Raw genomic sequence first — 26,979 nt, 5'->3', positions numbered from 1 at the left:
CAGTTAAAGCATAAAAAGAACTTTAATTTGATACCTAATTCACTTTCATATCTTCAGTATTAAAAACGTTATGGTCATTTTCATACTCGGAAATTAGCATCTTGTTCCCTATTGCTTTTCCATTGACTTAACACAAAAGCTGTGATCAAGGACAGTCAATTGACATAAAAACCCATAACTTTCTTAAAAATTAAGAGAACTGAATGAAATTTTCACATTAGAGATTGAAGCATTCTGAAACAAATATGAAACATCTTACTTGGATGACCTGAAAGTAAAGCATATAATTAGTTAGTTACTTAATTGTAGCTAATTACAAGATTGACTGTGTGACGGAAATAATAATAAACACCCAGACTACCTTGAAAATTCGAAAATGTGATATTCTCAAGATCAGAACTTTAATATTATTGTATTTTATGCTGTGTCCGTAACAGAAAGGTAAAGAAATTACAATTTCTAGAAATAGACCAAGTCTTTATGGAGAAGATCAGTTGCTAGCCGATACATTGGCATATCATAATCAGTAGCATCATCACACTCCTCAGATTGTAACCAATAAGCAACTCTGTACACCTTGTTTTTCTTCAACTTTTCAATTTTGGCATTGTAAACTGCAAGTTTTTGTTCTTCAAACCACGCACGACATGCCTTTCTGCCCACTACTTTCCCATTAAGAAAGTCCTGTAGATCATCACATTTGGAATAGTCCAAATTCGGAAAATCTCTGCGAATGCTGTCTAAATCAGTTTCTTTTGCTGGGCATTTAGATTGACAATTTTGCATTTCTTCTTCGGAGACATCTGTTTAAAATGTAAAGAGGAAAAACACTGAACAGCATTAACAGAAACAAGTTATTATTTGCAGTTTTATAAAAATGATAAAGTTAAATGCTAAAACAAATAGTAAATACCCAACAAGAAATTCATATTCATCAGTTTCATCAAATCAATTCAATTCATCTCATCAATTAAATTCATCTAAATTCAGTGACTAGATCTAAACATCTATCCATTTCTTAAGAGAAGGCTAATTTAAAAAAAATAGCCTAAGTATCCAAATAACAAACTAATCCCGTTCACACAAGAATTCACAATATAACATGATTTTTAAATCTCACTGCCATGAATTTATATGCCAAATGGAAGGAATTTAATGTTTAATTCCCATAAATTAATCTAGAAAAATACACTCTCAATATAATCAAAATTATTATTTTTTGCACAATACATGTGACTAAAACTGTTGTGGATATTTAAGATAGCAATATTGATTATGGATAGACCATTACACAAAATATAGACGATTTAGATGCTCTTATGACATGATTGTCCAAAAAATAGAGAATTTTAATCATCTTGCGAGTGGGTGTTTCTGGAATGCGATCGATTGGAACGTTGTCGTTGCTGTGAATTTTAATCCCATATCGGCTAGCAAGACATGGCCGAATCGTTTGGGGACTAAATAACATTTTTGCATCGTAAAATTAGATTAAAGCCACCCCAAGAAGCAAGATTATATGTGAAATAGACGACTTACCCTTTGTTTTGTCCTGATATTACGATCCGTCACGTTGAAGACGTTGAGGGCCTTCGAAGTCGCTTCTTGCTTTAATCCAACCATTAAATTGTCCAGCGATATATTTTTTTTAAACCAGGAGCGGAAGTCCGATCGATTTTTCTTCATCAACTAGCAGCCCGAGGAAATCCCTATCCGACAAGCGATACAAAATGCCCCCTGAAAATCACAGCTTTTGTGTTAAGTCAATGGAAAAGCAATAGGGAACAAGATGCTAATTTCCGAGTATGAAAATGGCCATAACATTATTAATACTGAAGACATGAAAGTGAATTAGGTATCAAATTAATCTTCTTTTTATGCTTTATCTGATGGGATAAATTGCAGACTTGATTTTTAAAATCACAAAATTTAGTAACATCGTTATAGTATATAATGAACCCTGGGTCAACCTTCCCTCTCTCTTTCTCTTCTCTCTTCGCGTGAGTGTCCTGCCACCTCAGCAGGAGATCAGCTCAAGCCCACGAGGCAACAGCCTCGCAGCAGCAACGATGACTTTTGTGTTAGAGGACTAAACGTGCATGTATATCTAACCTATAATGCCTGAATAAAGACACCGTTTATTCACGACGTTTGGTGCCACTACACCTGCCCCTTTTTTCTATTTCCTGACTGAGCAACAATATAGGAACAGCTCGGGATGTAACATGGATATAATAATTTCCTCATGTACCTGCTGCCTCTGGAGGTGGGATTTTGGGGATCTTGCTGAAGAAGCGATGCATTGCATCCCAGAGAGGATACGGATTGTAACAGTGGGGGGGGGGGATGATTAGCAGTGAGAGGGAGTTCTCATTAGACCTGTAACAGCACTATTCGACAGTTTGTCCTCCGTCATGATGTTTTCCATCATAAATGTTGACGTCCCCCAGCTGATGTAACAGTAAAACAGTGTTCTCCGATCATTGCTGGCTTCAACATGACACATTCTGCTCTGCCTTATTTAGGGACACTGGCTGGAGTGATTGATCTGGCTGTCGACTGGATGACGGACCTGAAGGAAGGGGTGTGCTTGGCCGGATTTTGGTTCAGTCACGAGCAGTGCTGCTGGACTTCCAACGAGACAACCTTTGAGGACAGAGATAAATGTCCTCAGTGGAAGACGTGGTCAGAGCTTTTGGCCAACCGATCAGATGTAAGAAATCACGGAATTCCATTTGGCGCTTGTTGCTAACAGACTGCAGGACGCCATGTCACTGCGGCTAATTAATTTGAACGTAGTTATCTCCACAACTTTATTCAAGGCTGTAACAGAACATTCCCCTTTGGATTATCCATTTGTTCAGACCTCTGCTCAATGGAGTTTAACATTTAGGTGCATCATCAGCCAGGAACATTTCTTGAGATGTAACTTAGTGAAATGTTGCAAAGCAGCGTTACATCTTGCAAGAATGAAAGAAGTTGATTCCAGCTCCAAACACAGTTTTTAGTTATTTTTCTTTGTGTTCTAGCCCATTACAAAACATTTACGAACTGGGGTTCTTAGAAAGTAATCTCTTCCCAGGTGTCTGCTACTGCTTATCAATAATGAGCTAGAGGACGTGTGCAGTGGGAACATCATTTATTATTCTGTGGGCCGAGAACCCAGGCTTGCAGGACTTGGGCTGTCAATTTCTAAAGGACGGGGCTTTAAGTACACAATCCAAAACAAACCAGTTGGAGAGACCTAAGAATATTATAACAACCCACAAGGCACAAATGCATTTAGTGAAATACTAGAATCGTGGGAGGCTTTTATATGAGTTCTACCAGTGTCCCTTGAGATCCCAAACAGCATGTGGTGCAAGCACACCTTTGGGCCGCATCGTTCCTGATTGCATATTGGTGAAGGTGTTAACCACATGGTTGATGTTTGGCAGTTGTATACAGAGTAGGCAGATGATAACACAAGTCAGTGATGCTATCCTTTTTTAGACTTGCATTGCTGGACATACAATGTGCGGCGAGATCGAACACTCTCACCAACTTCCACCCTTTACCCATTACCGCCACCTCCAGGTTAGTTGCAGGTTCACTTGATCAAAGAATTGTAGTAGCATGGAGGGAGGCCATTTGTCCATACTGGTTCTATGTAAGAACCATCCAGTTAATCTCACTTCCCTCCTTCCTCTCAAAAAATAATGAATTGCTGCAATTTAATTCGTATTAAATACATATATCTCCCTTTTGACTGCTTCGGTTGAATCCACCTCCATTACTACTCCTGGCAGTTCATTTCTGACCCTAACCATTCACTGGGTGAAAGGGATTTTGTCATGTCACTTCTAGTTCTTCGGCTAATCACCTTCATTCTATGTGTGCCACCTCTTCACCCCTTCACTCTCGCTGCATGCTCAGTCAGTATGCATTATATGATTTCAAATCCTTCAGTGAGATCTCCTTATTCTAAGGAAAACAACCCAATTTCTCATCATTCCTGGAATCATTTTGATAACTCTTTTCTGACCCTCACCAAAGCCTGTATATTTTTCATAAAATATCGTGCCCAGAATGGGTCATGATACTTGGGCTGTGGCCAAATCAACGTTTTATGAAGGATCGTCGTGACTTCCTTGCATTTACTTCTTGATTATTAAAATAGAATCCGAGGTTTTCCTCGTTACTTTCATCAAATTATGCATCCCCAGATCTCTTTTCGTTTTCTTATAAAATTGCATCCTCAGTTATCTCTTCTTGTTTTTCTTTTCATCAATTCAAATTGTTAACTCTTCTCTTCTCTACCCATTTCACTAATGTGACAATATATACTTGAAGCCTATTCCTTTTCTTGTCACAATTTTTTGTCTCCAAATTTGGAATTGATGCCAAAAGTTCAAGCTATTAATATTTATCAGGGAAAGCAGTGGTCCCAGTACTGACCTGAGAAATTACCTGTTACTTCGCCAATTTTGTGTCAATGCTATTACAACATTTATTCCTTGTTTATACTTTATTTATACAACATTCAGTCTTGAAGACAAGCTTATTATGTGGTACTTAATCAAATATCTTTGGAAGTTCTTCTTTAAGTAAAATTCATATTTGCTACATTTGTCCCTGTTTGTTGATTAACATAGAACATAGAACAGTACAGCAAAGGAACGGGCCCTTCGACCCACTCTGTTTGTGCCGAACATGATGCCTTGTTAAACAGAACTCGTATGCCTGCACATGATCCATAACCCTCTGTTCCCTCACTACCTTGTGCCTATTTAAAAGCCTCTTAAATGCCACTATCTTATCTGCCTCCCTGACAATGCATTCCAGGCCCCCACGCTCTGTGTACAAAAAGAACCCCACACACCTCTCACCTTATAGCTATGCCCTGTAGTGTTGGACGTTTGCACCTTGGGGAACAGAGTTCAGACTGTCTACCATATTTGCCTCACATAATTGTACATATTTCCATGAAGTCTCCCCTCAACCTACAATGTTCCAGAGAAAACAATCTAAGTCTATTCAACCTCTCCCTGTAGCAGAAACCTTCTAATTCATGCAGCATTCTGGTGAACCTCCTCTGCACCCTCTCCAAAGCCTCCACATCTTTCCAGTTATGGGGAAACAAGAACTGCATGCAATACTCCAAATGTGGCCTAACCAAAGTCCTATAGAGCTGCATCATGACTTCCGGACTCTTATGTTCAGTGTCCCGAGCAATGAAGACAAGCAAACCATGTGACTTCTTTACTACTTCTGCAAGTTTCCCCACCATTAAAGGTAAATTGTCTGGTCTATAGTTACTGGGTTGATCCCTGTGTTTATTTTGAACAAGGGTGTAACATTTGCAATTTTCCAGTCCTCAGGCACTCCTAGAAGTTTGGAAGATAATGGCCAGGGCCTGTGCAATTTCCTCCCTTATTTTCCTCAGCAGCCTAGGATCTATCTCATCTGGATCAGGTGATTTATCCACATTAAGTGCAACTAATCTTTCTGGTACTTCTTTACCAATTTTTATCTCATTCAGAATCTCAAATACATCTTCACTTGTTGAGACTGCAGCAACATCTTCCCTTTGTTAAAGACTGATTTGTTACCTCAGCTGTGCCCTCTGCTTCTTTTTAGCCTCTGGTTGGCCTCTAATCATTTCCCCAACACATGCCAGTAGAATTTGTTTCTGCACCTCTCTATGCAGCATGACTAGGAGACGGAGCAGACACCTCACAGACGTGGATAAAGGAAGAGGGGAGGGGGGGGGGGGGGGTAGAAGTGCTCACAACACTTCATATTAGACCACAAAGGTCCATGGATCTACTGAAACCTCAGCGAGAAAAGTGTATGAGTTGCCCACATTTCACTAAGGGTATTCTTACTTTGTCCTGCTGAAGCCACGCTTGCAGAGGGGACAAAGACCTCACTGGCAGTGGTTGCCAAGGTTAGAACAACGATGAAGGTTTATGGGCCTGTCTCCTACCAAGCAAGAGCTGGTAATTCGCATGCAGTATCCCAGTCTGCACACAGTTGCTGCCTTTATTGTGCAGCAGTACTCGTACTCTTTGCATTTGTATTACTCAGTGACATTGTGAAGGAAAGGGGAGGGGGTAGAGGTCAGGTATGAGAATGCAGACGACAGTAATGACAACATGGCTGGGTAACAACGCACAGGTACATCTCCAGTTACATCGTTCTCAGTTCATCAACTGCCCCGTCTTCTCTAACCCTGCTGTTCATTAATCACAGTGAAACATAATGCACTACAAAATCAACTTTCGAAAGTAGATTTATAAATCAAAGCATAGAAACATCAACTGATCACTTTTGTATATCCGCTTATTGTCTGCCTTGTGTTTGCCTTTCTATGCACTCAATGCTGTTCAATGGAATAGGTGGTTACGTGGCAGTCAATATGGACAAACTGGGCTGAACGGGCTGTTTCTCTGCTTGATGACTATGACGCTAAGTACTCTGAGGCAGTGCCCTCCTGTGACTGCAGCGGGGTTGGTGGAAATCTGCTGACTTTCAGTGAAGACTAGTTGGCCTTGTCGGGCAACATGGAGCAGCCCTAGGTCTTGAAGAGCCAGCTTGAGGTGGCATCTTGTTTGCATTGGTGACCGTTGCCAGGGCTGGTGGAGTGGACAGGGTGGAGGAATTGAATTATGTCTACATAAGCAAGGGCATCAGGTTGGTGCACTGTAATGTCTTGGGCTGCCTCTACTTATTGTGCACCTTAATTGTGAAGAAGGGATAAGTTGGTTTTTCATTGTTTTCCTCGTACCTTTTTAAAAAAGTCGATAGTTCTATGAAGTTGTGCAGCAATGTCAGTCTGGACCAGATACTACGTTTTGTGGGGTGGTATCTGAAAGCAGGACATTGTCTAACTCGGAGACAAGACTGAAGCCACTGAGCAATGAGTGATGTAAGACCAATTGGATTAACACCTTTGGATGAGTGAAGACACATAGGGGGTAGAATCTCAACCCCAGTTGCATGCAACAAATGCACACCACTTGCACGGTGCTCTGCTTCCTGAATGTTCACCTCAGTAGTGGAGGAAAATGCCCAGCCGCCATTGTATGGTGCCGCTGACGACTGAATTCTTCCAGGTCCTGGCCTGAGTTGACATAATGACCATTTGCACACTGAGTGGTACCTTCATTGCCAAGACTGAATGTACTTGAAATCTTCAGATAACTGCTTGTAGCTGCCTGGGTACTTGATCAAGAGCAAGGATGTATAAAAAACAACTCGTATTTAATGGGTGCTTGTTGAACACCCAATTGTTTGAGGTTAATAATTGCTGTATTGTAAAACGTGTCATTTGATTATTAGGAGACTATTGGGTTTCCACCATTAAATTGTTCCTGTAAGGGTTATTTGTGCCTGTCACAATTTCTGTACTGTGTGTGATGGCAGATCAGCAGTGTAGTTGGTAGTGCTGCTGCCTCACACTTACTATGTTCTGGGTTCAATCCTGACTTCCAGTGCTGTCTATGTGAAGTTTGCACGTTTGCCCTGTGACTGGTTTCCCCTGGTTGCTTTGGTTTCCACTCACATTCCAAAGACGTGCAGATTGGTAGTTTAACTGTTTTCTATAAATTGTCCATTACGGTGTGTTGTAAAAGTTGGGAGGAGTTAATGAGAACGTGGGTACAATTAAATGGGATTAGTGTGAATGACGGTTGGCACAGACTCAGTGGGCGGAGGGTCTGCATCCATGCTATACTATTCTACAAAATTTAACAGCACTGTAATGTGTTTTTATTTCCCTAGGGTGCCAGCGCATACATTCTGAACTACTTCTTGTACGTTCTGTGGGCCTTGACCTTTGCTTTCCTGGGAGTGTCGCTGGTCAAGGTGTTTGCCCCCTATGCTTGTGGCTCTGGAATTCCTGAGGTAGGTGCCAGTCACAAGAAGTTAAAGCTATTCACTGCAGGCACCCTTTACATTCTACCCCCCCTCTGTGTTAGTGAATATAAACAGTATTACCTCAGAACTAACGATAAGCAATTGGTGGCGCAGTGTACACTGGCTGAATGTCTTCAGCAAGATGATGCATAGGTTTTAGTGCTTTGTATTGTAGCGAGTCAAAGGTCCTTAATTTCAACAGGGCCCAGAGATGATCCTGTACAAAGTTGAGATAGCTGGCACAGTGGCGTAGCAATAGAGTTGCTGCCTTACATACAGTGCCAGAGACCTGGGTTTGATTGTGCTACGGGTGCTGTCTGCACAGAGTTTGTGCGTTATCCCCGTGACCACATGGGATTTTTCTGGGTGCTCCGGTTTCTTCCCACATTCCAACGACGTGCACGTTTGTAGGTTAGTTGACTTCTATAAATTGCCCCTAATGTGTAGGATGCAAAACTAGGATAACATAGAACTAGTGTACGGGCGATCGATGGCCCACGTGGACTGTATCTCTAAACTAAACTAAACTCACCATTTTGCTCTCTCGCCTTTAGGAAGCAGCAGAGCGCTTCCCAGGGTCTCACACAATAAGCCACTTATGGTCAGGAACTCCTTGTGCAGGAATAACAACAGATAGATTGGCAACTTGTCCTGTTCTAATGAACTGGTTTTAATCATCTACAGGGGCTGGATATGATCTGTCTTTTGTTCCTCTCTCAGTTTATCCACAGTCTTTACCCAAGAGTAGGGGCATCTGAAACTAAAGGGCATAGGTTTAATGTGAAGGGGGAAAGATTTAAAAGGGTCTTGAGGGACAACTTTTCCCACATAGAGAGTGGTACATATCTAGGATGAGTTGGTAGTGGTACTGGCGGGTACAATTACAACATTTAAAAGACACTTGGACAGGTACAGGGATAAGAAATGTTTGGAGGGATCTGGGTCTGGCGCTTGGTTGTGCAGCTTGTCAGCATGGCTGTGTCTGCTGTATAACTCCATGTCCCTGTGACTTGGGTAGTATAGAGTGTTCTCTGCTGCCCTCTACTGTCCCAAAACTCCATGCAATAAACCCTCTTGAATGGTTTCCTCAATACATAGTCTGAAGGGTCTCAACCCAAAACGTCACCGGTTTCTTTTCTCCAGAGACGCTGCCTGACCCACTGAGTTACTCCAGTTTTTTGTGTCTATCTTCGGTTTAAATCAACATCTGCAGTTCCTTCCTACACAAGTTACATATAATATCGCATCTATGCCCCCTGGCTTCTGATGAAATTATGGTTGGGGGGGAACACTTGTGAATGGTCCACTATGATTGGCAGAGAGGTCTGGAGTTTGGGATGGGGGAAGGGGAGAGGAGCCAGCTAAATAATGGAGCAGAGGTAGTCACAGACTTTGTTGAGGAGACTAGGGTAAGAATCCCTCTTCATGTTCCGCATGGATTGCTGAAAGAGATGAAAGCGGCCACATTTCCCAATCCCAAGGAAGGCAATGCCACAACAACAGACTTTAAATCTGTGTTTCAGGAAGCACGTTCTGAAAATGTTAGTCGAGTGACCCAGGACTGGCCACTCTTGTGCCCCGGAAACCCCCCCTCTGCACAGGGCAGCAGGCAGTGAGCGGTGAGCTGGTGTAGCATTCCTAAGAAATGTTTTCATCAGGTGAGCCAACCCACTGCGCCCAGCCTGAAGCGTGCTTCATAACTATTACAATGACTCATCCCATTCCTTTATAAAATTGGTGTTATGCAGTGTAGAAAGAAATTGTTCAGCCCATCATGTCTGTGGTGCAATTTTGAAATACTTTTCCAATTAATTAGATAATACTTTATTGTCACATGTAACTAGGTTCAATGAAATTCTTTGTTTTGCATACAATATACAAAGTATGCAAAGAGCCGCCACGTATATGGCACCGACTACATAACAAAAGTACCCACTAGAGTCCCGATGGTCCCACTTTGTTCTCGGCATTCCTCACCCCCTCACCCCCCCAACTTGTCCCTCTTTGTTCTTGGCGGCTCAACGGCCTCTCCGCGGCCTGGCCCCTCTGCAGCCCACCCCACTCCCATCCTCTTTTCCCCTTCCGTTCAATTTCCTGTTTAGTTCATGGAAATAATCTGTTCCCACCATCTTTAAATCAATGCATTCCTGATTATCATAATCTCCATCCATTCCCCTTTGGTGTAATATAATGCACCTTATCTTTACCAGCAGAAGTTGTGATTGCTTCTGGAAATTACACAGGAAAGTATAAAATGCTGGTAAAACTCAGCAGGAGAGGGACTTTCAAGAGAGAGGCCAATGGAGTAAACTTTTCAGCTCAGTAAACTTCCACCTCGGTAGTTCCCTGCAAACTCGCCGCACTTGTTTTATAACTTCCCCCTTTTATTTTGTTGAACAAGTTGTCTCTAAATTGTACTTTTTAATGTCATTCAACTCGCCAAGCTGCTCACAGGAGGCTAAAGAGACAAACTTGTTGATACTGAGCCACACAAAAGACATTAGGACAGGTGACATATACCTGGTCAAAGTGGGAGATTTTAGGCTGAGTCATAAAGGAGGATCAGATGGAAAGGGAGGAAGAATTGGGGAGAGAAGAAGCATCAGGAAGGGAAGAAGATTGTCTAGAACAAAAAAGCACCAGGCAAAGAAGGAGTGTTAGACAGAGAGAGCGTCAGGTATGGAGGGGGTGTCAGGGAGGGAGGAAGAGAGCATTGGGGAGGGAATTCCAGATTTGGTTTGGGGCACAGCCATTAATTGTGAACTGAAATAAGTGAGAGGTTGACAAGGAATCCAGAGCTGCAAACTGAAGAAACGAAGGACTGTTAAGGCATGCGTAGTGTCTCGGTATAATAATATATTCTGTCATGCTACTGCTGTGGTTTTAATTGTAGTTGAGAAGTTTAACAATTTTAACAAATTATTTATTTAGTAAAGTATTCTTCTGGTCTGACCAGTGTTTCACTGAAGGATGTATGTATCTCAAATAATCTTTCATTTGACTTGAATTTTATTTTTCTAGATTAAAACTATCCTCAGTGGCTTCATTATCAGAGGCTACCTGGGCAAGTGGACTTTACTGATTAAAACCGTAACCTTAGTGTTGGCCGTCTCCTCTGGCCTCAGCCTTGGGAAGGAAGGACCACTGGTGCACGTGGCTTGTTGTTGTGGCAACCTCTTCTGCTGCTTGTTTTCAAAGTACAGTAAGAATGAAGGAAAGAGGAGAGAAGTAAGTGACGTTGCTGTAGAGTATTGTGGCTTAAAAATAACTGGTGGGGCCTGGGATTCCAATTCCAAATGGAGTTGAACTTACAAACTACAGTCCTTTGCCAACTCCCTCTTCTTTGGCCCTCTTTGAAGATCAACGATGACTCGCTTCCACTCTGCTTTAGTGGGTTTTGCGGCTAATGTGGGGAACACAGATTCATCCACAGATGAGGCAGCAGGTGGCTGATGTGATGATAATAGGATAGGTAACTCATGGATTCTGTGTGCTCCTGATACAAGGAGTCGAGGTTCCCAATATTGTCCCGAATGCTCCTTCTTCACTCACTGAGCAGCCCTGGGGCAGTGATTCTCAGCAGTGAGTGGGACCTTTTCCTCTGAGCTGGTAATCACTTCCCATGATAGATCTCTGGACCGAGTGTCGGTTTTGAGAATCGCATGTCGGGCATGCGAATGATGTGGCTCTATAGCTGAGACTCAATACTAGAAAGGGCATTGATGCTGGTTCACTTGTCCTTCTGGTGTATATGGAGATTTTGTGGAGGCAGCATTGGTGGTATCTCACCAATACCTCAAGATGCTGCCTGAGCGTCTCAGAAGTATTTCGGAATGGATCACTGCTGTCTTGTGGACAATGAGTTTCATTCTAAGTCCAAGGTGTTAATCTTCAAACATCCTTTTCTACAATTGGCCTAACGCTATGCGGATGCATTGAGAGTAAGGGTGAATTAATTAAGATGGTTTCCAAGATATAGAAGTGATCCATGTTTTCCAGGGTGCCATGAACGTTGGTTGTTGGAGGGCAGTGGAGCAGCCAGGGCAGGTTATAGAGGACCCTTTTGTCTTGCGGACTTTCAAGTGTAAAACACGGCATCTCATAGGCCTCAGTGGTGATAATGTTGCCTTGGTATGTTGTCTTTGGGTAAATGCAAACACAACCACTGCAAACTGCAGCTCCACTGCTGAGGTGCATTAGATGTTGGTCAGGGTTGCATAGATCCCCATTAGTTTTGAAGGTTGGCTCTCCTCCTGCAGGAGGTTTGTTGGAGGTGAGCTGCAGCACCTCAAAAGGCTTGAGAGAAATGTCAGGGCAATGATGCATCATTGCTTGTCACTGGTCTTCATTGAGGTTGGTTCCATTGTAAGATGGAGACATATTTCTGTGGGCGACTGAATTTTAGGTGAGTTCACCATGGTCCCATCTGGTCAAAGGCTTTAAGGAGGTAAAAAAAAAGCCGCTTATAGAAGTTGATCTTTCTCTTCAAGTTGTCTTGCAGTGAAGATCACGTTGTTTAGGACGGCACGGTGGCATAACGGTAGAGCTACTGCCATACGGAGCCTGGGTTCGATCCTGACCACGGGTGCTTGTCTGTACAGAGTACAGAGTTTGTACCTTCTCCCCATGACCTGCATGGGTTTTCTCCGAGATCTTCGGTTTCCTCACACATTCCAAAGTTGTACAGGTTTGTAGGTTAATTGGCTTGGTATCAATGTAAAAATGTCCCTAGTGTGTGTAGCGTTGTGCTAGTGTGTGTAGCGTTGTGCTAGTGTGTGTAGCGTTGTGCTAGTGTGTGTAGCGTTGTGCTAGTGTGTGTAGCGTTGTGCTAGTGTGTGTAGCGTTGTGCTAGTGTGTGTAGCGTTGTGCTAGTGTGTAGCGTTGTGCTAGTGTGTGTAGCGTTGTGCTAGTGTGTGTAGCGTTGTGCTAGTGTGTGTAGCGTTGTGCTAGTGTGTGTAGCGTTGTGCTAGTGTGTGTAGCGTTGTGCTAGTGTGTGTAGCGTTGTGCTAGTGTGTAGCATTGTGCTAGTGTGTGTAGCATGCTAGTGTGTGTAGCGTTGTGCTAGTGTGTGTAGCGTTGTGCTAGTGTGTGTAGCGTTGTGCTAGTGTGTAGCATTGTGCTAGTGTGTGTAGCGTTGTGCTAGTGTGTGTAGCGTTGTGCTAGTGTGTGTAGCGTTGTGCTAGTGTGTGTAGCGTGCTAGTGTGTGTAGCGTTGTGCTAGTGTGTGTAGCGTGCTAGTGTGTGTAGCATTGTGCTAGTGTGTGTAGCGTGCTAGTGTGTGTAGCGTTGTGCTAGTGTGTGTAGCGTTGTGCTAGTGTGTGTAGCGTTGTGCTAGTGTGTGTAGCGTTGTGCTAGTGTGCGGGAATCGTTGGTCAGTGCGGACTAGGTGGGCCGAAGGGCCTGTTTCCACGCTGTATCTCTAAACTAAACCAAACTGGACTTTAGATGGATGGAATCGCTAGTGTGATTTGGGAAGCAAGTGGTTAAAAAGAAGGAAGGGGAAGGGTTTCTATTGTATGTTTATTGTGACATGGAAGCCGACAGGAAGTTTATAACCAGAGTATTTGTCCACCTTCCAGGTGCTGTCGGCCGCAGCTGCCGCGGGAGTCTCGGTTGCCTTTGGCGCACCCATTGGCGGTGTGCTTTTCAGCTTGGAAGAGGTAAAGTATATTCCTACTCTAACTGAGGCTACCCCCGGGCTAAATCTTACGCAATGTTGAATGATTATCAATGAACTTCATCAATAACCACCAAGTAAGTTCAGAAAGAGTCTTGACTGAGAGGTGAAACAGTGACAGAAGGTTATGCGTTTCAGCCCTACTCCAGACAGGTGGCATCCAGTGGCCGCATTTGCATCCGTTGGGAATCCGGTGTTCCCGCTTCAAAATTGAGCAGAGTTAAGCTCTCTCTTCTTGCAAATGTAAAATAAAAGCAGAAAATACTTCCAACATTTTTTCATAGCAGTGGCCTAAAAATCTCATGTTATGCACCATACAGGTGAGGTGGCATTTGTGAAAGAGAAACAGAATCAACGTTTCAGTTCTGATGCAAAGTCTTCGGTCTGAGAGGTTAGCTCTGTTTCTCTCTTTACAGATGCTGCCTAACTGGTTGAGTGTTTCTGGCATTGATATTTCAAGATTGATGTAAAATCACATCTGGTTAAATCAACCTCAGGGATGAAAATCGGCCATCCTTGTCCAGTCTGACTCATTAGTGCTGCTGAAACTTGAGGGTTCTTTGGAATGGCCCAGCAGATTTCCTGGCAATAAGTGACATCAAAATTCCCATAACATGAATGTGCAAGAGGAAATTGGGTGCGTAAAATCATGAAGGGAATAGATTTGCTAAATATACAGTGTCTTTTACCCAGAATAGGGGAATCAAGAACCAGGGGACATGGGTGAGAGTGGAAAGATTTAATAGGAACCTGAGGGGCAACTTTTACATGGGCATTTGGAACAAGCTGCCCGAGGAGGTAGTTGAGGCAGGTACTATAAGAACATTTAAGAGGCATTTAGACAGGTACATGGATAGGAATGGTTTAGAGGGATATGGACAAATGCAGGTAAGTGGGAACTCGTATAGAGGTGACATGTTTGTCAGCATGGGCGAGCAGGGCTGAAAGGCCTGTCTGGGGTGGGGGGGAGTTGCTGGGGAGTACCACAACTTCTCTGCTCCCTGCTCCGCCAAGGTCCTTGTTGAATCAGAGTAGGTGATGGTGGATTCTCCTGTTGTCTTCCAGGTCAGTTACTACTTCCCACTGAAGACTCTCTGGAGGTCGTTCTTCGCTGCGCTGGTGGCCGCTTTCACTCTCCGCTCAATCAACCCGTTTGGGAACAGTCGGCTGGTGCTGTTCTACGTGGAGTACCACACGCCGTGGTACATGGCGGAGCTGGTGCCCTTCATCCTCCTGGGGGTTTTTGGCGGTCTGTGGGGGACGCTCTTCATCCGAGGGAACATCGCCTGGTGCAGGAAGCGCAAGAGCACGAACCTGGGCCGGTACCCAGTGCTGGAGGTGATCGCCGTGACCGCCATCACCGCCATCTTTGCTTTTCCCAACCAGTACACGCGGCGCAGCACCAGCGAGCTCATCTCTGAGCTGTTCAACGACTGCGGGGCGCTTGAATCTTCGCAGCTCTGCGACTATATCAATGACCCCAACATGACCCGGCCCGTGGACGATATACCTGACCGTCCAGCCGGCCCTGGGGTCTACGCCGCGATATGGCAGCTGGCTCTCGCCCTTGTGTTCAAAATCGTCATCACCATATTCACGTTTGGAATGAAGGTAAGGACGGCCACACGGCCACTGTTAGTGAGCCGACTTCATGCTAACATCCTCATAGGCACAGGGAGAATTCACCAATCAAACCTATCAGACCAGAGGTGAACCATTAGCTTTAGGTTTATAATTGTCACGAGTACCGAAGTATTGTGAAAAACTATCCACTCAGATCAGATAATGGTATACATAAATACAATCAAGACTAACTGAAGCATAATAGTTTGAGAAAAGGGGAATGTGCAGAATATAGTTCTCAGATATGCTGGGGTAACTCAACAGATCAGGCAGCATCTCTGAAGAAAAGGAATAGGTGACATTTTGAGTCAAAATCCTTCTTCACACCCTTTGGCCAGGAACGTCCCCATCCTTCTACGCTCCAAGGAACAAAGTCCAAGCCTGCTGAACCTCTCCCTAGAGCAACACTATTTGCAATTGCTAAGTATCCGGTAGGCGGCGCGACTTTCGTCAGCAGCGGCCTCTGCAGTCCGTCTGCGTTTTTATTATTTTATGTCTATGTTTTTATGTAGTTTTTGTTATTTTTTGTTGGGGTATGTGTGTGGTGGTGGTGTGGGGGGGTTGGGGGTAACTTTTAAATCTCTCCCTGCACGGGAGACCCGACCTTTTCTTTGTCGGGTCTCCGTTGTCGTTGGGGCTGCAACGAGGAGCGGCCTCCAACAGGAAGACCGGGGGCTCTGGTGCCGACTACTCACCTCACCGTCGCGGAGCTGGCCGAGTCCAGAGCGGGTGGAGCTGTGGTGGACGCTGCTGCGGCCCGACCCCCGGAGATTCGGTGGCTGCATCTGCGGGTTTGGCAGACGGTAACACCGGGAGCCCGCGGGTCCCTGGAGGGAGACCGCTTTTCGGGGCTTCCGCGGCGGCGACTTCTCCCGCCCGAGTTGCGGGGTTGAAGAGCTCCTGGAGCGGGGCCTTACAGCACCGCCCCGCGCGGCTTGGAATGGCTGCGGGACTGCGAGCGCACGCCGGGGCTCTAACACCAAGACCCGGTGTGCGACCTTGCATCACCCGGCGTGGCTTTAATGGCCACGGGACAATTCGCCATCGCCCGCCGGGGGCTTTGACTTTGACTCTGACATCGGGGGGGAGAGTGCAGTGGAGAGATAAGTTTTTTTGGCCTTCCATCACAGCAATGTGATGGATGTTTATGTGAATTATGTTGTGTCTTGGGTCTATGACCCCAACATGACCCCAACATATTGTCATTTGGACCTCAAGGGGTCCAAATGACAATAAATTGAATTGTAATTGTATTGTAATTGTGTTGTAATTGTAGCATGTATAGCTACGTTTCCTCTGTTTTCTTGACGAGGCAGTGAATGAATCAAGTAAGGACATTACAGTGCAGAAGACAGGAGCATGAGTTAGCCAAATGGCCTCCTTGACCATTTACGAAGATCCTGCACCTTCTCCACTTTCCCACCTCATCCCCATGTCCACCACCCAGGGGATCTCAAACTTTGATATACTAAAGTCACAGGACTACTACTGGAAGTGAAAAATATACTTTCATTATGTTTTCAGCAGAATACACCAACTACATTTAATTTAGTTGAGTTTCGTTTTGTTATTGTCATGTGTACATGGGCTATCCAGTCAAAGTAAAGATTGTTTGTGTGCTATCCAGTCAAAGTAAAGATTGATATAGCATTAGTGTCTACAGGTTATTAGTGGGTTGAAGGGCCCTGTTTCCGTCCTGTACTTCTTTATAATGCTATGACCTCAGTATTCTGGACGAGATGATTTGGGGTAGTTTTTGGTCATTTCAAATTGAAGATAGTGACATGTGGAGTGAAAACTGGCTCTGCTGATGGTGGCATCTTGGATGGTGGTTGAACTGATTTGTCCATGTGGTATTACTGTATGGAGATGTTTGTTAATGGTTTGTGTGCTACACCAAGGCATATTGTGATATGTTTTTCCCCCAATGTTCCTGCAGATGCCATCGGGACTGTTTATACCAAGTATGGCTGTTGGGGCAATAGCTGGTAGAATGGTTGGCATTGGTGTGGAGCAAATGGCCTATCACCACCATGACTGGTTCATCTTCAAGAGCTGGTGTAGGCCTGGAGCCGACTGCGTCACACCTGGGCTCTACGCAATGGTCGGCGCGGCAGCCTGTCTTGGTGAGTGAACACCGATAGACAGTCTATTAGAGTCATAGAGTGTAGGAAGGAACTGGAGATGCTGGTTTAAACTGAAGATAGACACAAAATGCTGAAGTAACTGGGTGGGTCAGGCAGCATCAGGCAGCATAGAGTCACACAGCACAGAAACAGGCCATTTGGTCCAACTTGCCAAGATAGCCCATTGACGTTGTCCATTTGCCTGTGTTTGGCTCATATGCCTCTAAACCTTTCCTATCCCTGTACTTGTTCAAATGTCCATGCCATTACTCGTGGAATTTGAATTGGAATTTGAACCGCCTTCCATAGTTGATCTCTGAACAGCTGAATATAACATTTATTTTATTTGAATAGATTGTGAAGTCCAATATAGCATGAAAAGAAAAGCTTGCATTCTCTCAACCAAATGATTAAAAGCAAACTTCCAACATCCTGATCTGAAGCTATTTTACAGTGATGGTCCTTCACAGCCATCACATCCTTTTTGTGAAACATCCTTTTCTGAACCTGTGCCAATTGTTGTGAACCACATCTGAAAAATGGATAAGAAGGGGACACAAAGCAACGCAGGGAATAGCCTTGAAGGGAAACATTATTCCGCAGTCCAGCCAATGACTTTAATATTTATACTCTAAAGCATTGGTGAGAACTCTCGTATGAATCAGGTGCAAGAGTAAGCCACCTGACCCATTAAGTCAGTCTCCTATTTAATAAGATCATGGCTGGTCTGGTTGCAATCTCAGCTTCACATTCCTCCCCATCCCCTCCCCATCCCCATTGACCTTTCTCCCTTTTGCACCAAGAATTTGTATAACTGTATTAAAAGATTTAAAGAGCCTGCTACATTCATCCTTTGAGGAAGAAATTCACTCCTCTGAGAGAGCAAGTTTAGCCATGTACCATTGCTATGCAGACGATAACAACTCTATCTCCCCCTGAAGCCCAAAAAACAATCAAATCTGCTTAACCTTACCCGCTGCCTCGAGGATATAAAGTGTTGGCTGGCCCAGAACTTCCTCCAACTAAATGAGAGTAAGTCTGAGGTCATTCTTCTCGGCCCCTCGGACTCAATCAAAATGATAGCAGGCAGCCTTGGAAGCCTTACCCCTCTACTCAAACCTCACGTCAAAAACCTTGGCGTGATATTTGACTCAGCACTGAAATTTGACAAACAAGTCAATGCCGTGGTAAAAGCTAGCTTCTTTCAGCTTCGGACGATAGGTAAAATAAAACAATTCCTCCAATTCTTCCCTGTCCCGCGTGCAACTGGTCGAAGCCACAGCGAGACTCCTAACGGGCACCCAAAAAAGGGACCACATCACCCAGATCCTGGCCTCTCTCCACTGGCTCCCTGTGCGGTTCCGAATAAATTTCAAGATCCTCCTTTATGTCTACAAAGCCCTAAATGGGCTTGCCTCCACCTGCATCAAAAGTCTGCTTACCCACCACACCACCTCCAGGTCCCTCGGATCGGCCGACTTGGAGTTGCTGAATATCCCGCGGTCTAGGCATAAGCTCAGGGGTGACCGCGCCTTTGTGGTTGCAGCTCCTAGACTGTGGAACAGCATCCCTCTTCCCATTAGAACTGCCCCCTCCATCGACTCCTTTAAGTCGAGACTAAAAACTCATCTCTACTCCCAAGCCTTTCCTGACGTATATTGGTATACTATTCTTATACCAATATAAAGCAATTTGGCCAACGAGAGTTGTTTTTAAATGTGCTATATAAATAAAAGTGACTTGACTTGACTTGAATGGGTAATGGTTATATTTAAGCAGTGACCCCTATTTTTGGGTTCTCCCATGTGGAAACATCCTCTCTAAGTCACTGTTAACTCTCTGTTAAGCCCCTTGAGGATCTTATGTACTTTATTCAAATCCCCTCTCATTCTTCTAAATCCAATGAATATAGGTTTGCCTGGAATATAAACCTATCCTCAAAAGACAAACATCCCTTCCAGGTTTCAGTCTAGTAAACAAAAATTGAGTGACATCCAACAGATATTCAATCTTGTGTAAATAAGCAGCCCAATACTGTTTACAGATTGTGCTCCTCAGTGAATTTAGTGACCATTCTTTTAGTGCCTTCAATTTACTTCAATAAATTGTAAAAAAAAATGAGGCCCCAGCTTTATCCCTGTGGCATGCAACATGTAAAACTCTGCCCAACAGAAAAAGACTTACTTATGTCTACAGTTTTTCCTGTTTATCTGTTAATACAATCATTCTTATGGTACCTCCCACATAGTATGTTACCATTTTATGCCATAGCCTGTAATATGACACCTAATCGAGTACATATGTGGACAAATTGGTTATTGGCTGTACTTCAAAAATTACCTCAGTGTTTGTTAATACTTGGATTGTATTTTGATTTTGGATTGTATAAGGCATTCTTACCAAATATTATTTTGGGGGGCAAATAGAATGGACCTTGGGAAGCGCTGTAGAGAGTTTAGTGGAAAGTTGAAGTAGAAGTTAAATGGGTAAAATCTGGGAGTGGGGGAAGAGAACAAATATCATAAATTACTATAAATTCTGAGAATATTCTTATGAATGCTCTTTTGATGTTTTGGGGACCGTACAAAAAACATCTTATGGCCATTGGTCTTTGAAGCATTATTAGTTTTCTCAGTTATTAACTATGTAGCAAGATTGCACACAAAGTTAAGAGAAAAATAGCTAGATAATGTATTTTAATAATGCTGAATGAATGGTAAATGTTGGCCAAGATCCCAGAAGAACTAACTTGGCTCTTTAATGTCCATATGAGAGGGCAGCAGGCCTTTGGTTTAACACTTTGGCATGTTTCACCCCTGTGAATAAGACTAAGATGTCATAGAGTCATAGAGTGATACAGGGTGGAAACAGGCCCTTCGGCCCAACTTGCCCACATCGCCCAACATGTCCCAGCTACACTAGTCCCACCTGCCAAACATTTGTTTCATATCCCTCCAAACCTGTCCTATCCATGTACCTGTCTAACTGCTTCTTAAATGTTGGGATCATCCCTGCCTCAACTACCTCCTCTGGCAGCTTGTTCCATACACCCACCACCATTTGTGTGAAAAAGTTACCCCTCAGACTCCTACTAAATCTGTTCCCCTTCACATTAAACCTATGTCCTCTGGTCCTCGATTCACCTACTCTGGGCAAGAGACTGTGCATCTACCCGATCTATTCCTCTCATGATCTTATACACCTCTATAAGATCACTCCTCATCCTCCTGCGCTCCAAGGTATAGAGTCCCAGCCTACTCAACCTCTCCCTAAAGCTCAGACACTCTAGTCCTGGCAACATCCTCGTAAATCTTCTCTGTACCCTTTCCAGCTTGACAACATCTTTACTATAACACAGTTCCCAGAACTGAACACAATACTCTAAATGTGGCCTCACCAACATCTTATACAACTGCGACATGACCTCCCAACTTCTATACTCAATACTCTGGCAGGTTAAGGCCAATGTGCCAAAAGCCTTTTTGCCCACCCGATCCACCTTTAGGGAGCTATGCACCTGCATTCCTAGATCCCCCTGCTCCACAACACTACCCAGAGCCCTACCATTAGATTGAAGCCTAACTTGCCCACATTGTGATCACTTATACTGGCAGCACAGGACAGGACATGGTGCTGTCATTCAGGTGAACCACAACTAGAATGCCCAGTCCAATTTTACAAAGGTGGGACTTCAACAACAAATTAGTAGAAACACTTCAGAACATGCCAAAAATCACATCATGTGTTGTTTATGCATTGAAAAAGGGCACTTTTCCCTCGTCCAATTTCTAAGCTATTGTCCCTCCGTTTCACATTTTGACTGAAACTTGAGCATTGTTGATGATGTTGTTGCAGGTGGAGTGACTCGGATGACAGTGTCTCTGGTGGTGATCATGTTCGAGCTGACTGGAGGCTTGGAGTACATTGTACCGCTAATGGCCGCAGCAGTGACCAGCAAGTGGGTGGCAGATGCCTTTGGGAAAGTGGGTATCTACGAGGCGCACATACACCTGAACGGCTACCCCTTCCTGGATTCAAAGGACGAGTTCAGGCACAGGACACTGGCGACGGACGTCATGAGGCCGAGACGCACCGAGCCTCCGCTCTCGGTTCTGACCCAAGGCAGCATGACGGTGGAGGATGTGGAGACTCTCATTAAGGACACAGACTACAATGGCTTCCCAGTTGTCGTCAGCAGGGAAACGGAGCGGCTCATTGGCTTTGTCCAACGGAGAGATCTCATCCTTGCGATAAGTGCGTCCCGAGCTGTTAACTTGTGTCGATTTAGCTGCATATCGTGTGCATTAGAATGGCACAGCTCCAGCGACTGGGTCTGATCCCGACCTCCGTGCTGTCTGCGGAGTTTGCAAGTTCTCCCCGTGGTTAAGTGTGTTTCTCCCCAGGTTCTCCGCTTTCCTACCATATCCCAAACAGGTGCTGTTGAATGGGTTATTTGGTTGCTGTAAATGGCCCTTAGGGTTGGTAGGTCGCAGGTGAATCGGGGGAAAGTTGATAGGCGATGGCTTGTGGGGATTAATGGGAATGCTTTGATAGCTCCAATCAATAGTCTCCTGCTCTGTAAGAAGTCATGGAAATGTGAAGCCTGACAGCTTCTCTTGAATGTGGGGTATCATGTCTAGGATCCTGATAAACCCCCTCCTCTATAAACCCCTCCTGTTCACCAGGACTGTAAAGTATAAAAATGGAAGGAGCCCACAAAGGGACTGTTTTCATCAATGTCTGTCAGAGTATTAATAAGCCTGCAAATCTTTGCACCCTATTTCAATTCAGTAAAGTTATTTGCTAAATTCCAACTCAGAAAATAAGCAAAAGTGACTGGCAACTTCAAAAGAAGCTACACGTGGGTTCTAACAAGCCGACAACATGAGAATATCCCGTTTACGAGGCAATTACATGTCAGAAATATTTACATGGGATTTGTAAATAAGCCAACATCTGGCATTCATTATCTGCATAAATGATTTGATCTTGGAAGTTGGCAGCATGGCAACATCATTTGTGGATGACATTCAATTCTGATATGGATATTTAATTTTGTGCCTTGCTCAGTATCAACTGATTGTGACAAAATACAAATAGGGGTGAAAAGAATTGGAGGGTGGTGAATATGTGGAATTTGTTGTCCCAGACAGTTGTGGAAGCCCTCTTTGGGTATTTTTAAAGTGGAGATTGACAGGTACTTGATTAGTAAAGGTGACAAAGGTTACGAGGAGAAGGCTTGAGAATGGGGTTGAGAAAGAAAGATAGATCAGCCGTAATTGAATGCCGTAGTAGTCTCGATGGGTCGTATGGCCACGTTCATTAATGATAGGAAAGGAATTAGGCCATTCGGCTCATTAAGTCTACTCTGCCATTCAATCATGACTGATCTATCTCTCCCTCCTAACCCCATTCTCCTGTCTCCCCATAACCTCTGACACCGGTACTAATCAAGAATCTATCTATCTCTGCTTTAAATATATCCCCGACTTGGCCTCCACAGCCTTCTGTGGCAAAGAAATCCACAGATTCACCACCCTCTGACTAAGGAAATTCCTCCTCATCTCTTCCTGAAAGAATGTCCCGAGACTCTCCCACTAGTGGAAACATCCTCTCCACATCCACTCTACCCAAGTCCAATTCTGCTACTATAACTTATGAACTCCTGCACTCTCTCCCTACTCCCTTTAACCTTCCTGGTGGTCACCCATCTACTTTATGCCTGTGCCTTGGGTGTGAATGCCTCAATGTAGCTCCAGCCTATGATGCCCTCGGTCTCTCCGACGGTCCTCAGGCCCATTAGAAAAATTCCCCAGAATGAAATTCTGGAAAGAAAGGAAGAGATTTGAGGTGTGGGTGAGGGTGGGGTGTCGGGAACCCAAAGGATAATCGCAAGACTTTGATAGTTTCAAATGTTGATGTTTCCCCTCTCCATCAGAAAATGCAAGAAAAATACAAGATGGTGTGGTCAGCAACTCCATTGTGTACTTCATGGAAGAACCTCCCTCGTTGCCAGGCAACAGCCCTTCCCCCCTCAAACTGCGGAGAATCCTCAACCTCAGCCCGTTCACGGTAACGGACCACACGCCCATGGAGACGGTGGTGGACATCTTCCGCAAGCTTGGCCTGCGACAGTGTCTGGTCACTCGTAGTGGGTAAGTGTCGTGATGAATAGCATGTAGTCAGCTTTGTAAATCATCTCACTGCCTTTGCACACAACGCACCCACAAAACAGTCGCAGCCACAAATGTCTTTATGTTCACCACATGTTTATAATAACTGTCCCCTTGAGAAAGGGCTTCCAAACAAATTTTTTAAATGGCAATGTAGTCGACTGTGAAGTTCAACAGCTTGAAATTATGTAATGCCTTCAATTTTCTTAAATATTTCAAGGTGCTTCATTTGGGAGAATTTAAGGCCAAGTCTCACAGAAAGGTTTCCCGAAAAAGACTTGGTAAAGAACATGAAGATTTATCTTCAGGGAGGATAGCGGAACAGATTGTCAAAAGAGGGCTGAGAAGTTGTTAGGTGCAACTGGGTACACTTGCATTAAATCCCTTTTTCTGCACTGGTAGAGCACTAGAGTTCAGATCCTTAACGCATAGTGTTCCTCTGGTTAGTCTGTGAACTGGTGCCTGTTTGAATCTACACAGCGTCCTTCTAAAAGTCACTGCTCATTGATGCCTTTGTTATTTGTATCTAGGTTAAGGTGTTGCAAAGTGTGGTGCCATGGCATTCTCTGTTTGTGTCAAGAACATATGGGATTGGAGATTATGTTTTGTCATGGAAGAGAGACTTGCTAATGAACAGAAAGCAGAAAGCTGAGATATAATAATAATAATAATAAATTTTATTTAATGGGCGCCTTTCAGACATCTCAAGGACACCTTACATAGTAATCGGAATAACATATAATCGGAATATAACAAGTAATAAAGACATCACAGAGACACAAATTAAAAACAGAATTCAATCCAAAAACAGAAAATCAAAAACACAGTGTGAGATATGTGTGTTAATTTTGATTTGGCAATCAGTAACTGGGAGAGGGTGCTGCTAGGAATCAGGGTTGGTGCCTCAACCATTTATCACTTATGTTGATGTAATGGATGAAAGAACCCAGTGTGCTCTAGCCAAATTTGCTGATGATATGAAGATTGATGAGTTAGCAAGTTATAAGGAGGATACAAAGAGCATGCAACATTATATAGACAGGTTGAGTAGGGGGGCCGGAACTTGACAAAAGGAATATAATGCGGAACAATGTGAGCTTATCCACTTTGGAAGGAAGAAATCTGGAGAATTCTCTTCCCACTGATGTTGAATATATTCAAGACAGAGATTGACACATATTTGAACTTAAAAGAAAGTCAGAATGGTGTGAGGATAGAATGGGAAAGTGGTTTTCAGGCTAAGACTGGATCAGCCATGCACTGGTGAATAGTGGGCAGGCTGGAGGGCTGCCTGACCTTCTCCTGCTCCTCTTTATTATGTTCTATATTCCATATTCTTTTTTTCTAGATTCCTGTACCGCACAGAAAGCCTCTTGTGAATGTATGAATCTGGCAATTGTTAATTCTTGACAGTTGCCTCTTCAGGAAAGGATTCAAGAATCTAGGGCATAATCCCAGTCCATGTAGAACCTCTGTGAGGCCTGGGAAATTTGGTATCCCAAAACACGTTCCTGCTCTCCAACACTGACCTGATGACACAAATGCACCTCTGGCAGTGATTCTGCGCTCCACCCTCTGTAAACATGAGGCTATCCAAAACTTTGCCTCAACCCACCCCATCTATGTTGGTTCCAAGTCCTCTTAGGATCGTTTTCCTTGTCGAGGGGACGAGGCTTGCGTGCCCCCATGATTCCGAGAGTAATGAAGCCGGAAGCACCAGCTTCTGGTCGGGCCACCCATATGGCGGTACGGTGGAGGACGAGGGTCCAGACTAAGAACGATCCAACCTACAAGACCTCAACGGTGGACCAAAGTTATCTTGAACTCAACGGCTGTGAAGACGGATGAAGGCTGCAACAGATCTATCAGCTCCAATCATCTTGGTTCTCTTGCCATTGGAGTTAATTGATTGATTTGTGAAAGGCCGTGTGCTTCTTTGAGTGCAACATCAAGTACACGTTAAACAAACACATGCACAGGCGTCATCGTTCTGTGAGCAGCACAAAACTTCTCAAGAGTTTTGGTGATCGGGGAAGGGCGATGGGGGCAGGCCACGTGATGGCTGGAAGCTCCTAGTCAAGAACCGGCACGGAAGCGGTGAATACTTGATTCAATCGCAACTTTGGACAGAAGCAGGAAAGTTACCAACTGTATCAACTTCTAATCAAGATCTGGACAAATGAAGACGTACCAGGAGACTTTAGAGACTCAGCAATCGTTACCATCTACAAAAGGAAAGGTGATCGATCTGACTGCGGAAACTATCGTGGAATTTCCCTGTTAGCAACGGCAGCCAAGGTCCTCGCCCGCATCATGAACAATCGACTCGAGCCTTTTGCCGAGAAGATCCTTCCGGAGGAGACACAAGCCGTTTTTAGACCATCACGTGGAACAGCCGACATGATCTTCACAATGCTTCAACTACAAGAAAAATGTTGTGAACAACATCAACCTTTGTACATGGCATTCATCGACCTCACTAAGGCCTTCGACTCGGTATCAAGGGAACTCTTATGGGACGTCCTATTCATCTACGGATGTCCTGAAAAGTACATTTGAATCCTGAGATTCCTCCACGATGACATGCTTGCCACAGTCATGGCCAGCAACAACTGTGAACTGTTTCAAGTTAGATCAGGAGCGAAACAGAGATGCGTGATTGCCCCAACACTGTTCACCATCTTCATTGTGACAACCATCTACATCATCAAGGAAGACCTACCCCCAGGAATCGAATTTGTCTACAGAACAGATGGCAAACATTTCAATCTTGCTCTTCTCATCCAAAACTAAGACATCTATGAGCTCCCTCATCGAGTTCCAATACGCAGACACCAACTGTGTTGCAGCTCTCTCAGAAACTCATCAGCAACAGATCCTGACTGCCTTCATCAGTGCATACACGAAACTTGGACTTACCATCAACTCCAAGAAGACTTAGGTTATCCACCAATCGTCACCAACTGAGACAAATCGGAAAGAACGTTGGTGAATCAACTCTGGAAAATGTGGATCATTTTCCGTACTTTGGAAGTCACGTCTCCTCCATTGTCGACCTTGATGACGAGATCCAACATCATCTTAAGTGTGCAGGAACAGCTTTTGGACGTCTTCGAACGAGAGTCTTTCAAAACCGTGACATCCGAACAGACACCAAAATGTTAGTGTACAAGGCAGTGGTGATTCCAACGCTCCTGTATGCATCAGAAACCTGGACACCATACCGATGCCATCTGAAAACACTTGAAAAGTTCCATCAACGATGTCTTCGAAGCAGCTTAAATATCAGCTGGGAAGACAGAAGAACCAACATCAGCGTGCTGAATGAAACAAAAACATCTAGCATCGAAGCCGTCGTCATCAAGAACCAACTAAGTTGGGTCAGTCATGTTGTTCGGATTGAAGACGAGTGTCTACCAAAGCAAACCTACTCCCAGCTTAAAGAAGGCAAACATAAAAGAGGCAGACAAGAGATTCAAAAA

At 44.2% G+C, this 26,979-nt stretch overlaps 1 protein-coding gene across 3 annotated transcripts in view; it reads left to right on the top strand.

Annotated features, from left to right (window-relative positions):
* clcn4 (chloride voltage-gated channel 4) overlaps positions 1 to 26,979 on the top strand; it is a 62,201-nt gene that overhangs the window by 32,901 nt on the left and 2,321 nt on the right. For all 3 annotated transcript variants that reach the window (XM_033032779.1, XM_033032780.1, XM_033032778.1), the window contains 8 exons: positions 2,526 to 2,713; positions 7,765 to 7,887; positions 10,921 to 11,127; positions 13,478 to 13,558; positions 14,641 to 15,186; positions 17,138 to 17,324; positions 21,180 to 21,578; positions 23,263 to 23,479. In XM_033032779.1, the coding sequence (XP_032888670.1) occupies positions 2,526 to 2,713; positions 7,765 to 7,887; positions 10,921 to 11,127; positions 13,478 to 13,558; positions 14,641 to 15,186; positions 17,138 to 17,324; positions 21,180 to 21,578; positions 23,263 to 23,479 (1,948 nt within the window). The remainder of the gene's footprint in view (positions 1 to 2,525; positions 2,714 to 7,764; positions 7,888 to 10,920; positions 11,128 to 13,477; positions 13,559 to 14,640; positions 15,187 to 17,137; positions 17,325 to 21,179; positions 21,579 to 23,262; positions 23,480 to 26,979) is intronic.

The sequence above is a fragment of the Amblyraja radiata genome, chromosome 14 (assembly GCF_010909765.2).
Source record: "Amblyraja radiata isolate CabotCenter1 chromosome 14, sAmbRad1.1.pri, whole genome shotgun sequence".
NCBI classification, from domain to species: domain Eukaryota; kingdom Metazoa; phylum Chordata; class Chondrichthyes; order Rajiformes; family Rajidae; genus Amblyraja; species Amblyraja radiata.
This window is presented reverse-complemented; position numbering and strand designations above follow the sequence as displayed.